General features: G+C 33.3%; 1 protein-coding gene across 1 annotated transcript in view; it reads right to left on the bottom strand.

Annotated features, from left to right (window-relative positions):
• Positions 1-3,971: 3,971 nt before the first annotated feature.
• Positions 3,972-16,831, bottom strand: part of PLOD2 (procollagen-lysine,2-oxoglutarate 5-dioxygenase 2) — a 107,180-nt gene continuing 94,320 nt past the window's right edge. Inside the window, exons 12-20 of the mRNA XM_060149152.1 lie at positions 16,088-16,213; positions 13,769-13,910; positions 12,555-12,617; positions 11,445-11,558; positions 8,823-8,888; positions 7,625-7,729; positions 6,073-6,219; positions 5,838-5,963; positions 3,972-5,673 (exon numbers count right to left, since the gene is read on the bottom strand). Of these exons, the coding sequence (XP_060005135.1) occupies positions 5,518-5,673; positions 5,838-5,963; positions 6,073-6,219; positions 7,625-7,729; positions 8,823-8,888; positions 11,445-11,558; positions 12,555-12,617; positions 13,769-13,910; positions 16,088-16,213 (1,045 nt within the window). The 3' untranslated portion in view covers positions 3,972-5,517. The remainder of the gene's footprint in view (positions 5,674-5,837; positions 5,964-6,072; positions 6,220-7,624; positions 7,730-8,822; positions 8,889-11,444; positions 11,559-12,554; positions 12,618-13,768; positions 13,911-16,087; positions 16,214-16,831) is intronic.

Below are 16,831 nucleotides of genomic sequence, written 5' to 3'. Positions count from 1 at the left end.
TAAATATGCACATTTTCAATTAATCAATTATCTAATCATTTATGATCAGCAGAAGAAAGTTATGCTTTAATTTGTCCATTTCTCACCTGGAAGTTAAGCTCTGTCAAATTTTAAAAGTCTCCTGAGTAGGTGCAGGATTTTATATCGTTATGTGCTTTCCTTAAGGATTTTTTCTGCCATTTCAGATTACATTCCTAAAGGAAAAGTAACTGAACTTAAATCAGTGTTAAGAAAAATGTCTTTTAAAATTATTTTTTAAATTATTTTATAATTAAGCACAGAGAAGTTCATTACTTATTACAAATCTACATGAATTTTGTTTTTCTCCTTCTACATCCCTGAATTCTCTTTTTGAAATCTAATAGTTACTTTGGGATGAAGATAATTTGAAAGGAACAAGATTTTCCTTAAATTGTTGATAGCATGCATGATGTTTTCCATTTCTTTTGTTAAAACCATTCTTTAAGTTGATTACTTATTTTATCTTGTTAAATAGGCAGAAATTCTTTTCTAATTTTCAAGAGTTTAATCAGATTTTTTTAAGTCAACCATTTTTCAGTAAAGATAGAATAGCATGCTAAAATAATCATTGTTACTTGATTTATCACAAAAAAATTACAGTACCTCAAGAATCAGCAAAGAACCTACTTTTCCAAATTAATATTTTCTAATTTATTTCAATATATTAAGAATAAAACAAAAATATAATTTAAAGTTTATCTTTAAAATTAAAAAGAAACTGTCTGGAAGATTTGAAATTTATAAAGTCCACACATCCCTTGCATATATATCCATCTTTCCAATTTTCTAATTCTTTTTATTAGAATAATTTAGCAATATAGTACTCTGCATTTTAAAAGCATGTCTGTGTGTACAGTTTTCTTCTCTTTTCATTAGTTATTTCTTAGTGTATTTCTCTTAAAATTTAATCCAAAATTCATTGCTTTCATTGAAGAGCTTTATACATTTCCCCGGTTTCTCCCCAATGGCTTTTTCTTAATAAAGAGTTACACTAAAAGAAGTCTGTAGCTTGCTATTCTGAAAGACACAGATAAACAGTGCAGTTTGACAAAAGCTGCTTTCATCAAGTTTAAAGACTTTAATTTTCTGAAATAGTCAACATCTAGTCAAAGTGAGGTATTTACTGAGACTGACTCTCAACTGTGACAGAAAATTTTGTTTGGCTTTCCTGCAACTTGAAGAGATCTGTTGTATAGACCACTCCATATTCCAAATGAATGACATGCCCCAAAAATGTCATACAAGATGGGCTTTAGGGCTTAGCAAGCAGGGAGATTAAGAAGTGCATATGACAGACAGGAAAGTAGGAGTGAAGGAAAATATAAAGAGATTCTGTCATTAGGATGGACCACTCAGATTGTATGTTAACTGTTTTCCATATGTTTATTCTGTAGAAGGGTACTTGATTTCTTAGGTAAGTTACCAATACAGGTAAATTACTAGTGTTTTTCAAAAATAAAGCAGAGTGAAAAAAATTAATATACTGTACTACTAAAGTATCCATATTAAGGGAAGATATTCACATTGATTCCTATGCACATTAAGAATGAGAAAAAATGCCACCATTAGCATTTAAAGCCCTTTGGTAATATATGTATACATACACACTCACATACATGTACCCGCAGACACCAATAGATACTATTGACATCAATACACTTCAATTTATTGTAATTAAATTACATTCTCTTTTCTTTCTACTTTTTTTTTCTTTACAATTAATACACAGATGTATTTTCATAGTAAAAGATTTTGGTTCCTCAAAAACTTAAAAATTGTGATGATATGATCTAGCAATTCCACTTCTGAGACTATATCTGAAGGAAACTAAATCATTATCCCCAAAAGCTGTTCACATTCCCATGTTCACTGGACCATTATTTACAACAGCCAAGACGTGGAAACAACCTAAGTGTCTATCAATGGATGAATGCGTAAAGAAAAAATGATATATATAAATATATACACACACACACACACACGCACATGCACACACACTAGAATATTATTCAACCATGAAGTAGAAGGAAATATTGCCATTTGTGACAACATGGATGAGGCTTAAGGGCATTGTGCTAAGTGAAATAGGACAGAGAAAGACAAATACTGTTTCATCTCACATATATGTGGAATTTTAAAAAACTGAACTCACAGAAACAGAGAATAGATTAGTGATTGCCAGAGCTGAACATGTTTCAAGCTATAGCTTTCCCTATCCACCTAATCCTGCCTGATTTCCAGCTTTCAAATTTTTGACCTACTTAGGGAATTTGTCGCACTTTCGCTCATTAATTATGAATTGTTCTTTTTTTTGTTTGTTTGATGAAACCTCCCCGGGAACTTCAATCAACACCGATGTCCTCCCTCCTCCTTCCTGTTCATTTATAGCAATCATTGCTTGCAAAATGCACACATTTTCATTGTTCATGTTTTATATAGTATTTCCTTATCTGATAGTCTTTGTTTATTAATTTAACTCTTTCTCCTACACAGATATAATTCTATTAGAGTCAGGGACCATTCTTACAATTCAGTTTTGTTTTCAAAAGACTGCGAGTTGGGCTTCCCTGGTGGCGCAGTGGTTGAGAGTCCGCCTGCCGATGCAGGGGACACGGGTTCGTGCCCCGGTCCGGGAAGATCCCACATGCCGCGGAGCGGCCTGGCCCGTGAGCCATGGCCGCTGAGCCTGCGCGTCCGGAGCCTGTGCTCCGCAACGGGAGAGGCCACAGCAGTGAGAGGCCCGCGTACCGCAAAAAAAAAAAAAAAAAAAAAAAAAGACTGGGAGTTAGTGGAAAAAGACAGACCTTTGGGAGCCAGACAGATCTGTGTTTACAGACAACCTCTGCTTCTGCAATTTGCCCATTGTGTGGCCTTAGGAAAGTCATTTTATCTTCTTGAGATTTCGTTTTCTTCCATAAAATGAGGATAATAAAACTTGCACTGTGAGATTGTTGTGACAATTATAGATAACCTACATAAAGTAGCTGGCCTACAGTAGGGACTCAATAAATGGCCCCAATTATTCTAATACAGTGCCCAGCCCATGTTATGATCAGCACTTAGTAATACTTGATGAGTAATAAGATAATGATGATAGTTGATAGGATAACAGTAGGACTAGATTTAATCTTCAGGATAAATTGTTCTATTTAAAAGTACATTTCATATCATTTCATAAGTCTGGAAAAAGAGGAAAGGTAGAAAATGTGCTCAGCTGATTGCCTTGATCCAATTTCTGGCAACATAGCATGAGATTAAAATAGCTACTATAAGTCACCACCTACTACTGGAAAGAACTAGTATCTGGTTATGTCCTTCCTCTGAAGTGTACCACAAGGGACATTAAGCTGGCTTGCACTGGTAGAACTGTTTTTCATAACCAAAGTCTGTTCTGAATGGTTGGTATCCATGACATACCAGTATTTATATTTAGAATACCATCCTGAAGTATAGTAATATAATTCACAAATAATTATTAAAATATCTCTTCAATCAAGTTGATGGATAGTAGGAGTTTACTTTGGATATTAAGTGCCAATAAAGAACAAAAAGGCGGTAGAACCCAACTCCTTATTTCCTAAATCCATCTCCCAGTAATATAACATCTTATTCATCACCATACCTTCAGTGCTTGGACCAGTGCCTGGCCCACAGTAAGGACTTGAAAAACACCATTGAGTAAATCAATATATATCAAATAAATATTTTTGTCTCTGTTTTCTCACTTGTAAAATAAGTTAGATGAAATCTCTAGTCAGTCTGAAATGGAAGATATTACAATTCAATTTGGAATTCAATAACTAGAATGTTTATTAAGTTCTGATATCAGTAAATGTACCAAGCAAAATTTAAAAATCACGGCCTATTGCATCCAGATATTCTTTCAGTATACTCCACCATATATTCTCTTCTAAAGATAAATCCCCAATAATAAAGAGAACAACAGAAACTTATTTTAAATTATTTTATTTTTCATAATTTTCTAACACATGGTGTTAGAAAAATGAAATTTGGCACCATGACTTAACACTTTTTTTCAAGTTTAACCTTTAAATTAAAAACAGTAGCTACAATAAGAATATTTAAACCTCACTCAGAGTAATGGTAAAAACTCAAGTCACAAATTTTTTGGTGTTGGGGAATTTCTTAAAGTGGGATAAAAGGAAGGTAATAAAAAGAGTAAGAAGAATAGGGGCTTCCCTGCTGGCGCAGTGGTTGAGAGTCCGCCTGCTGATGCAGGGAACACGGGTTCATGCCCTGGTCCGGTAGAATCCCACATGCCGCGGAGCAGTTGGTCCCGTGAGCCATGGCCGCTGAGGCTGCGCGTCCGGAGCCTGCGCGTCTGGAGTCTGTGCTCCTTAATGGGAGATGCCACAACAGTGAGAGGCCCGCGTACCGCAAAAAAAAAAAAAAAAAAAAAAAAAAAGAGTAAGAATGACAAAATGGAGACTATGCTGGGAAGACAAAAATGTGAATCACCCTCCTGAAGAAAAGAATTAGGAGGAAGACAAAAGGCAAAAGGGAAGAACAAAGGTTCACCAACTTTATCTTCCTGATATAAAATTCAAGTACTTAAAAACGTAAAAAGAGTTTTTTTAAAAAAGTCATAAAGTGTTACTACTAATCTCAATGAAATTTTCTTTTTCCTCATTATTTTCTAGAATAAAAAAAAAAAAACCCTGTTTTGAGTTAAGGACACTTGCTGATCTTAAGTTGATATTTGATGTACTTTAAGAAATCGAAAGGCTCAAAAGCTGTCCTAAATCTAACATCTACTTAATATAATCTACCTTGGAAAATTCATCTGAAGGAACATAAGGCTTGATTTCTACTGCAAATGTAAAAAAATCTAACAATTTAAACAGAAATGTTTTCCACTGGATATGTACCTCAGTTATACTTTGTACTAAGTTTCTTGAGGAAAAACACTGTGTAATATTGTTCTTTGTATTCCTTCAGTAACTACTGTAAAAGGTGCCTATATAGGCAGTCAAAAAAGCACTTACACAATTAGTTGCATACAAATTCAGTTAGAACTCCAGTTTTTCAGCATTTCAAAAATTAAAATTTTTGAAATTTTCATTTATATCCATTTTGTCTACATGTTGATAAATAAAACTCTTCCCAGCCTTTTAATAAGAAAATATTATTAGTCTCATTTGTCACTTGTTCATCTGTACCTGAATACTTTATCAACTGAAACACAAATTCAGAAAATTGTTATTATTCTCAGAGACAATAAGGCATAGAAATAAATATTTGCTTTTACATTTTTTTTTCCTTTTTCTTCTTCAATCTGTGTTTTAAGGCTCAGAGCAGATATTAAGAAATATCAATTTTTTTATAAAAAGTTTTTCAAATGTTTGGCCCAAAGTGAAGTTGTTCTGTGGAAGTTATTTAAATATTCTTCTCATCGTCTCAAGCACAACTTCAAAGACATGTTCATGCCAGGCATCCATTCCAAAAGAAAACTGAATTCAATGAAAAGTAAATAACTTAGGGATCTATAAATGACACAGCGATGTATCTCGTTCCATTTTTAACAGGAAGTCCTTCATGCAAATGCGTGAGTCTCCCTGGATGCATGAAACTCCAGCCTTTTCTTGGTGACTCAATAGAGCAATTGTACCTTAGAAATTTGCATCCACCTCCCTAAAAAAGATAGACCAATAAATGTATCAACTTGTTGTCTCATTTTTAATGAGTGATAAAATTCAAATGATGATATCTAAGCAGAATCTAAAAAAAAATAAGGCAAAGCCCTTTCATAATGACATATTTCTTTTGAAAAATGTAAAAAAAAAAGCCATAATTACCTGAAAATCTTCTCCCACATTATTGAGTGCAATGTTGATGGTAAATGTAGAAGCGTCATGATGAGGGCGAAGAGAGCGTTGTCTTTCAGGGGAGTATTTTACTACGAAATTCAATAGTGCAAACCCCTAAAAGAGCAAAGTAAATCAATGGATTTGCTTATCAATAACAATATAAAATAGCACATTTGTGTAAAAACTGGTAGGAGGTAGGCAGCAGGAATGGGAGGATAATTACCTTAGTATAATAGCCTGCAAAGACCTTCAGCGTAACAGGCGCAATAAATTCCCGGATAAAATGAAGCCATACATTCTCCAGACCAATTTGCTTCATGTGGATATCATCAGTTGGGACATTTTCATAACCACCAGATATACGGCTATCCTAAAAAGAGTATTCATGACATCATAAACTGTGGTCTGTGTGCAATTCACACTTACATTATCTTGGAATTTTTTCAACCACAAGATCATAACAGACAATAAAAATAACAGTTCAATTATGGTGTACCATCTGCTTTAATTGCGAAACTATCAAAATAACTTAGATAACATGGCTTTGCAAATGTATCAATGATGAAGCAAAGTATTACAGAGTAAGACTGCTTTCCTACTTATTTAATAGGTATGTGAGGTCTGATGAGAAAGTAAATAAAATTGATTGCCGGGGCTTCCCTGGTGGTGCAGTGGTTGCGAGTCCGCCTGCCGATGCAGGGGACACGGGTTCGTGCCCCGGTCCGGGAAGATCCCACATGCCGCGGAGCGGCTAGGCCCGTGAGCCATGGCCACTGAGCCTGTGCGTCCGGAGCCTGTGCTCTGCAACGGGAGAGGCCACAACAGTGAGAGGCCTGCGTACTGGAAAAAAAAAAAAAAAAAAAAAAAAAAAAAAAAAAAAATTGATTGCCAAAGCCTTCCCGTGTCCCCTAAAAAATGAGTGTTTTTACAGTGAACCTTCAGGCAGTCTTAGCTGGTGACGGGCATAGATTCTGTCTGTCTACCACTTGGATTACCTGTCACTGAAAATAAACTTTCCCTGCCAAGTTCCTCACTTTTATTTTGTGGCACCCAAAGTCCTTCCACGATTGCTTTTCATTATCCTACAACGGGCTGACTTCAAGCTCTTCCTCATACTTTGAACTTCTGTCTTCCTGATCAGCTAACTAGCTGGGGAATATATAATTGAGCAGAGGCAGTGATATTCCAGAACATTCCACGAAAATTCCTCAGTACTGTGAAGGAGCTGGCATCTGTGGGTTCTCAGAGGAAAAGAAATACCTTGAACCACCTACAGTAATGCTTCCAGCCAAGTCTTTGACTCTGAATGTAAATGCAAAACTGAATTACACCAAAGGCATTCAAACAGATTCCTCCTTCCTATGTCTACACACAAAAAAATAGCTTTGGCAGTCAACCACAGAAACTTTGTCTTGGTATTTTTACTACAGCTCACTGCAAAAATGCAGAGAATAAAAAGTGACCTTGGAGAAGAGCAGTGTCACACAATAGGCATTACCTTACCATCCCCAGCCAGGAGACACTGACCCTTAAGGCCTATCCAGTATAATTGGAGATGAAACTGAGGCCCGGATAGATTCAATGTTAAACAATTAGTACCAGAATTAGGCTAAAAACAAGAGTTCTCTTGACAGCCTTGGGTAGCCCCTTCATTTAGGTCTAAGACTCAGAGATGTAAGACAAAAAGGACAAGCCTCCTCTACCTTCTCTAAATATCTACACTCCTCCTTGCCCCACATACACATTTTAGTTCTTTGTGTGAAATGACAACTTACATGATGTTTTCCCCCAGACCACTGGCCATAATGCTCCATTTCTTCCACCAATTCATCGCAGGCTTTTTCAGAAAATATAGGAAACCAAAAAACATCTGGACAAGGCTATATATAAAACATGATATCACCATTAAGAGAATAACATTTTGTGTCTTTTTACTAAGAAATGGCATTTCAAAAGTACAGAATAGTCAATATTTATCTCACTTAGATGTCTTTTTAAGAAGTTTGCCCAATATTACTGACAGTACTGTTACAAACAATACTAGTTTGGGTTTTGGTTTTTTTTAAACAATTTCTAAGACTTTTATTTTCATTTATTTACTTATTTTGTTTGCATTTTAACATCTGTGCAATCAAGACGTGTCTTAGAGGCACAGTTGGCCAGGCAGCCATAGTGATGTTGTTAATGCCACAGGGCGTGTACACTTGGTCAGGCATTCATTCTGTCCTCACTTTGTGTGTATCTGTGTGTGTGCACATGCACACATTTAGTTGACACTGCACTTGTTGACTTGCCTTTTGAAACATCTTTTTAAATGATTTATACTACCACTCATTGAAATGAAATGCTATTATGTATACAGTGCTCTATAACATATATGCCTTAATAAGTCTAAAATAGCTCTTTCAATATGCATAAAATTAAAAATTCTAAGTGACTAGAAAACATTACATCATAGTTTAATTGGCAGTATTTTTTTCCTTTCTCATGGTACACAAAATAACAGAGCATCTCAGAACTAAAGACATTTTAGACACGTTACATTCTCTGAAATAAGGTATTAGCAATAGTTTGGAACACTAACCTCAAACAGAGTTCATTTTTTAAAAGACCTCTCTGAGAAGAGACGTTTGGAGCTCAATTTCTTTCAAAGATAAACTTTCATTGAAAGAGGCCTACACCAGAGATCTGCCAAGAATTCCTTATTTTTGAGATAGCTATAACATTTGGGAGTATGCTAAAAAAATGACATGATCTTAAAATTATTGTTAATTCTCATTTTTCTACATGTTTACAACTGTATGACCCTTAAGGCTGTAAAACTGGTAATTAAGTCATATGAATTTTACCTAAAGGATAAAGTTTCTCCACTTTCACAACATCTGCTGCTAAAGCAGTATTGCATTAATAATATTCCCTGCTGGAAAATATAGCAAAAATGCCCTACATATCATAGTAATTATTAATACAAACCTGTTCAACTATATTTTCAGTGAAAATCTTCGAATAATCTCGGTTTATATACTTTTCCTTCCAGTCCTACAAAAAAATCAATTGCACAGATTAAAGCAAAAACCTTTTCATAAATACTTTAATAGAAAATATAAAGTACATGCACTTTAGAAATTGCTCAAGCAATTTATAAATGACTACATGTAGTAGACAAAGTAGGAATTTTCAGAAACCACAGTTTATGTTTTTTAAACTTCGCCTGATTCTATGTATGTTCACATCATTTTATGAATGGCAAAATTTTTATTTACAGACTTTTATAACTCAGGATTTTAAAATTTGAGTAATCTTATAGTCACTATATTTGTATACTATATTCTATGCATATAAATAGGTGTAGGTAAATATGTGTGTTTTAAAAGTGAAAGATAAGGAACATAATCCTACCAACAAATATTCGTAAAACTTAATCAGTAAAAATTACTAAAATTCGTAAAAAATATTAATCAACTTGGCCTTACTTGTAATTTTATAGTGAATTACTCTAAAATAATTTTGATTTTTTTAAATGTATTTAAAATTTCTGCCTTCAGTTTTAGATGTGTATCAAAGAATGATCATGGGGTTACTATTTCATATCTTTTAGTTACTGAAATTAAGGTATAAGACCATATATTGAAAAATAGCTCCTCTTCATACTAATTCATGAACCTGAATCTTCTCTTAGTCCAATCACTGACACGTAAGCCACACACTAAGATACATCAATTTTTGTCAATATCAGCTAAGGAATCCTTTTCCTGGGTCAAGTGTTTTATTTAAAAGCCCAATATTTAAAGGGTATATATTAAAATATGAGTCAATATCCAAAACGATCTTTTCTTAAATATATTTAGACCATTTAACAAAATTCTTAATTTTCTCTTTGCAAAGTACAAATTAAGTGAGCAAACAGGAAAGAATTGAGATACGGGCTCAAAATAATTCCAATCAAAATACGTTTCAAAAATATTTGTCTGAAATATATCTTTTGAGGCCGCAATTCAGAAGGGCTCTGATAATTTATTTGCCATTCTTGGTTTTGCATATCTCTGCTTACGTGTAATGCAGAAATTTTTGATATGGAAGAATAAAAGTTATCTTCAAATTCTTTAACAAATTTAATTTATACATAGTATATAATTATAAGGATGAAATTACTGTATTATCTCATTATTCCCTTTAATATTAATTGGTTCTCTGATTCCAAAACATGGGGGAAAATTAGCAGTAAATAATCATACATAACATTTCAGAACCTTTAAATATTTTTAAGTATCCTTTCCTGGCATCATTATAGATTTTTTGAAGTTAAAGAAACAAGCTCCTAAGATTTTACATTGAAGCATTAATATTAACTTTTCATTTTAGACTGCTTTTCAAATGTCATGGAACAAACTGACTTTACTAATTTCTTAGAAGTTCTGATAATGGGATAATCATTAAATATTTTGCTGTGGGATACCCCTCATGAGGCATGTCAGTCAGGCTAATTTACCAAAAACAGCATGGAAAGAAAAGCAGTTCCTATTATTTCTGATATATTCATTGCATATTCAAATCTCTAAAGATTTGAATTCTCACACAAATATCTACAGGATATAACTTGGGAAATTTTTTTCAGGAAACTAATTATTACCCAAGAAATCAAATAATTCTGTCTCTCAAAATACCAAGAGATTCAGTGCCAAAGTAAAATATGTAATTCTACCCTCACCATTTAAAAAATGCCTCTTTTCAATTCTACTCCTGTGAAAGATGGAGATACGCAGCTAAAATGAAACAAAAGTATTTTTAAAATACCCCAAAAAAGTCAAAAGATATTCTTTTTCCTTCAACAGAGTTCCAGAGACCATTAAATTTACTATTCCCAAAAGTCAACTACTACAAAATAAAAGACAATTCTCATCAGGTGGATTGAGTCTTTGTAATTTAAAACTTTCACTATTGGGAAGGAGAAAACCATAAATAGTAGTATTACAGAGATTAGAGAGAGTATTTTCCCTTGAATAATTGTGCCAACTTGACTAAAGAAAACCAACCCAGTAAGACAAAAAAGGAATTAATGTCTACATGATTCAAATCTTTCAGAAAAGAAATAATTTTGGACTTCAAAAGGAAATCATTTCCTCAACTTAAGACTTTATATACTGAATCCACTTACTCTGCAATTTTCTCTAGCTATCTTTGGTGTACATTCACAAAATTATTATAAAAAACAAACAAAATGATAAAATAAAATCCATTTTCACAAACTAACTTTTTGAATTCTTTTCCTGAAAGTCAAAATGTAATATTGTCATACATGAGCTACTTGTAAACATTTTCCTCTGAAATTGTGATTAAAAATTTGTTGGAGTTTTTGAATATATAAACAGAGATATTGGGAGAAATCAAAGAAACTGATAATTCCCTTCCCCAAACCTCATGTCTTTAAAAAGAAAGTTCTTAGTCAAGAAATATAATTATGCCTTAAAAAATATAATTAAAGATACCTTTTTAAAGTCTCTTACCATATTTTCATATTATTAACCTAACTGATTTACATCCATTTAGAGTTATAGGAAAATAAGTAATAAATGAAGCTGAGCATGAAATACATACCACAGGATTTTCAAAAATCTGCCAGAGGTCATTGTTATAATGGGAAATATTATAATTGGCAGTTGATAATAGTCTTCCAAATTCATGTCTATTAGAAATGTACATAAACACACCCTATATACCAAAAAATAATAGTATTAATCATCTTGGAGGAAAGTACAAGAACATAAATTTAACCATAGGAAAGATATACAGAAGATATTAATTTCAACTTTTATATCTCATTCAGGAACATGCATTTTTATTTTTCATATAAAACATGCATGATTTAAAATAAAAAATAAAATTTTCATTAATTATGAATTCAGACACCACACAAAACTAATTGATAGCACTGACACTCAACTGAAAAAAAGAAGAATAACTGTTTTTGTCCCTTTCTCATTGGTCCTAAATGTAGACATCAAGGAAAAAGAATTCCTGTTTGAAAGCAGAAATATTTTTGAGACACCAAATTAATTGTACCTCTTTCGGCTTCTTTCCCTTTCAAAGAAGATATCACATTTTTAAACAAGAATTCAAAGGTCAATTTTATTTTGTCAGTCTATTTCATACTTTTATTGTCCTGATATTTAGAGACTGAACACAGAAATTACTCCTGCATTATGAGGCAGCTAAAGAAAATCAGTCTCCTGTCCTTGCCCCAAACCAAATAAACATGGCAAACACCATTAAGGTAAGGTTGTTTCTTTTTGTACCTGTTTTAATAGTAAAAGAGTTAGTTAGTAATAAAAAAAAAAAAAGGTGAAGAGTACCCAAATCTCATTTTAATCAGGATGTACTTTATACTTACTCCTACTTCTTCTCTCCCTTAAAAAAACAAAAACTGGAAAAACTAGTTAAAGTGATTTGGATTTAACTTTCTCATTTGTCAACCATAAAATCTAAATCAGCCCAAAGAACTAAGAAGTGAATATCACACAATGTGTACCCCAACATGCAAAGCACACACATACATATACAGATTCAGAACCAACGAATACCGACCGTTTACACCAAGCTAAAAGGAAAGAAGACTCTTAAACTTTACTTCTAGACAATATCTAGTATTTTAATTAAATAAATAAAATTAAATAAACCAAAACAAGTAAAAATAAATAAAAATAACACCTTTGGGGGCCTGAGCATTTGGAATGTTTCCGGAGTAGGGGAGTCTTTTTCCCTTTGTAAAGTCTAAAATGAAGAGAAGGATTGGGTAAGTTGACCTGTACACCCACTCTCTCAGGTATTCTTAGGTAAATAAAAATAGCAGCCTTTGATCAAAAGCTGACATTCTGAAATGTCCTTCACAGACAACATGCAGAACAAGCAAAGCTTACAGCGCACACAAAGAAACAACTCCAGCCCTTTTTTTTTCTGTTGGTCAAACATAAATCCAAGCTCATTCCTTAGTAGAATTTTCATTAGATACAAAATTAAGAGAAAGGAAAAAGGTGTAAGAATGGCCATTCCAGGATGCACTGTTGAGTCAAATTAGCCAAACATGAGCACAAATTACAATCACAAGTACTGAGTATATTCAATATAACAATGGACATAAGTTTATAGGAAAAACAAATATATTCAAACAATACATGCCTTATTAAACCAGAAAAAAAGTACTTGCCAACTTTCCTGATTTTTTCCAAAATCACATTTTTTATATAAATTTGAATAAAATAACCCAACCATTTTAAAACAGAAAACTTTATAAATGTTTTAAGACGTATTAACACATTTTGAAAAACAAACTATTTTCTGCAATCACTTAAGTTTTATCAAGAAAGTACATTTGTAGAATAGCAATGTATCATTAATTTTTCACATAGATTAAATAGACTACATGTTTCGATCCTTCTCCCAGATTAGTGGTAAGGAACCTACTTTTTGAGAGTATGGGGTTAATAATGATAGAAAAATTATGGACATTGATTTCAGGACAAAAGTGTGTTTTTCTTAAATGTGTAACTGATCATTTCACCCAGGCTTCATATAGTTAACTTTAATTAGGTCAGGTTTTAACTATTGAATTTCAAATGAAAGGCAAATTCTTAAAAATGCAAAGCTGATTCATAATAAATCTATGTTTATTATTGAAAATCTTACTGTTGCTTATGAGTTAACCTAAGCACCAAGCCTAACTTTTTTCAAGTTGTTTCTACAGGTAAATGTTCCACAGGTAAATTATTCTCCATAATTGCTTCCAGTATTTCAATACAGAACCAAAAAAATTGGCTAGTACTATAAATTAGAAAGAAAAAGGGCACCAAAACAAATGACACATCAACTGGGAAAGCAAGCCATCTTATAGAGACATTCAAGCAAGCCATTATTGTATACCCTACCATTTCTCTAGCATTTCGGCAAAGAGCCATATCGGGATCCAATTTATCACGAACAAAATAGTTCCTTTCATTCATCTCTGATCGGAGTGTCTTTCCTTTAATTAAGTACACGTTAGCCATGTATGGGACATTCCATATCCCTCTGAAAGTAAAGATAAGACGTTCCAAAGTACCACAAATACAAAGTTTTATGTTTTTAAAATAAATGCCTTCTATGTTTTTAAATTTTGCAGATATAAGCTATTGAATCAAGTTACACACAAATGCAAACAACATTTAATGATATCTGACACATATGTACACATATATATACATGAGATTACTTGGTAAACACTACATACTATGAGATAAATCACTATCTCCCTACATAAACTTCATTTTAAGATTGATATGTTTGGCATTTTGGCTGTCATCCCTCATTCTGTTGATACAGCCAGAGTATAATATTCTGTTGTACATTTAAGATTAAGCAGCCTGATAGCAAAAAATAGCACATCCAGCCAGTGGCAGACTGCAGCCAGCTCACACTGGCTTCCCAGAGCATTTGGCTTCCCTTCTGACTTCACATTGGAAGCCTGAAATCAGCCGTGGTAGAACTATTCAGAACACAGAACTGGGCTAACACTACAAATCAGGGCATCCTCCAACCCAAAGAACTAGTTGTTAGACATTTACCAGCATATCACTGAATACAGCCTAAAATTCTCCTAAAATATAGCCTTTTGAAATTCATTAAGCTATCTCAATTGTCTGTAGAAAAAGGAAGATATAAAGAAACAGAGCTAGAAGTACCTGAGTGTTGGGAGACACTTTATTTTGTCCTTTATTCTTTCCCACACTTGTCTCCTTATTCTGAACATGACTCATTTCATAAAAACAATATAATAGAGGTTCACCTGAAGGGATATACCTTTGCTTTTAGAGCACAGAAAGGGAAGATCCTGACCAAGGAAATGTAGTTAATTGAAAGCAATATACGTAACATCATTTTGTCTTACCAGATGAGCCTCAAAGGAAATGGCCAATCAAAAATATACAATGTGTCCGCTGAATTCAGAAATTAATCACTGGTATGGTAGAGTGTGCATTGTTTCAATTTTAAAGGAAAACACACACACACACACGTCACAAGATGTCATTCTTTCACGTAGCTTTTATACATAAGGTATGTTCTTCTATTAACTAAATCAAAAATCTCTATTTTATTCTTTTCCTTACACTTCAGACAACAATTACAGGAGGTTGGACAGAAAAACACCAGTGCTTAAAACAAATGAAATATGAGTTCTCTATTTCTACTTCTGTGAAGCCTTATTCCCGCTATACCCACAGACAATATCGGGCATGTGGTCTATCCTGATCATTCCAGAATCAATTAACGTACTTTGAAACAACAGAATATGATCTTAATAGTATTTTCTCAGTTATCATGCTTCTTAACTGCAGCTAACAAAAGCCTTTATCGTTTACATCATTCAAATTGACTATTACTGCTTTTACACCTATTATTATTTTCACAAGCAAAACATCTCTTTACCACTCAACTGTTCAACAAGAAGTGTGATTTTTTTTCCCTACATTTTAACCCTTTTTAATTGAGCTGATGTATCTGAGAAATTAGGCAAAGTACTTAATGTCTCAGTCACTCTGGTCCACCATCTGTACGAAAAACGGGATACATTCTTCCTTAATATTACCTTAGCAAAAAAACTACTTCAGGTGTGATTAATTTTTAGTTTAAAAAATATCAATTGTTGTCTCTGAAATAAATATCAGTCATGCACATACTTTGTAGTAAGTATATTCTTTTCAAACTCTAGAAATGGAAATCATACTGGCAAAGCAATTTCTCTTTAAAGCAGAATATTAGCTATATTACACAGAAAATTCTTGCAAAAGGAAATGTTGGAAGGTTTGATTGTTGGTGTTTTTGTTTGCTCATTTATAAAATTTTATAAGCTATCAAACAACCTTCACCCTAGCCACTAAAGAAATTAGCTAAACTAAATTCCCTTTCCAAACTTTAAAGAATATTCCTCTTCTAACCACCATAAGATGACTACCCATGGTAATCATACATTGCCTTTTAGTATTTCCCACAACTGAGAGTTTGTGCCTTTGAAGATTTACAGCTTTAAGAACAATTTTTTAAATATTAGTTTTACACTAGTATTGCAGGATCCCAAGTGGTCTCCAGGTCTTCAAATTTCCATTTAACATAAAGAGATAAAAAATGTTTGAAAATTCAATATAATATTAACAAGACCATATCTTTAGATAAAAGTATTTTACATTAAAAGATCAAATCAAGTAACTTACACTCTATTCCCTTGAACAATATCCACATAATCTTCAGATCGAGCATAGTATCCATCAGGACTCAAGGCCCCCCAGAAGTTGGACCACAGCTTTCCATGACGAGTTACAAGAGGAGCAATGATCTTTCTAAAGAGAAGAGAGAAAAACAAATCCAGATAATTATTTACTTTTTAACTGCCACAGAATTATGTGTTTTGGGCTTAACATGACACAGAAAACAATAAAGTTCATTTAGCACACATGTAGTTAGTCCAAAAAACTAAATGTAAAATAAAAGAGAGGAATTTCCTCCCCTCACTTTCTTTAAAAATAAGTACATTGATGACTTTCAATGATGTTTTTTAAAAAAGACTAATGAGGGCTTCCCTGGTGGCGCAGTGGTTGAGAGTCCGCCTGCCGATGCAGGGGACACGGGTTTGTGCCCCGGTCCAGGAGGATTCCGCATGCCGCGCAGCGGCTGGGCCCGTGAGCCATGGCCGCTGAGCCTGCGCTCCGCAACGGGAGAGGCCACAACAGTGAGAGGCCCGCGTACCGCAAAAAAAAAAAAAAAAAAAAAAGACTAATGAGAAAGGAAAAGTAATTGAAAATGCAAATGAAAGTATAAAAACAACTTTTAAAAGTATCATACTTATATCCAAAAAGTATAGCTACCTTAATTATTTAGTTATTTTAGTATTTTGAAAATTATACTAAATGAAATCCAATATTTTCATTGTTATTAGGCAGACGTAACAGTCCCTGGTG

This window comes from Lagenorhynchus albirostris, chromosome 5, assembly GCF_949774975.1.
Source record: "Lagenorhynchus albirostris chromosome 5, mLagAlb1.1, whole genome shotgun sequence".
Lineage (NCBI taxonomy): Eukaryota > Metazoa > Chordata > Mammalia > Artiodactyla > Delphinidae > Lagenorhynchus > Lagenorhynchus albirostris.
This window is presented reverse-complemented; position numbering and strand designations above follow the sequence as displayed.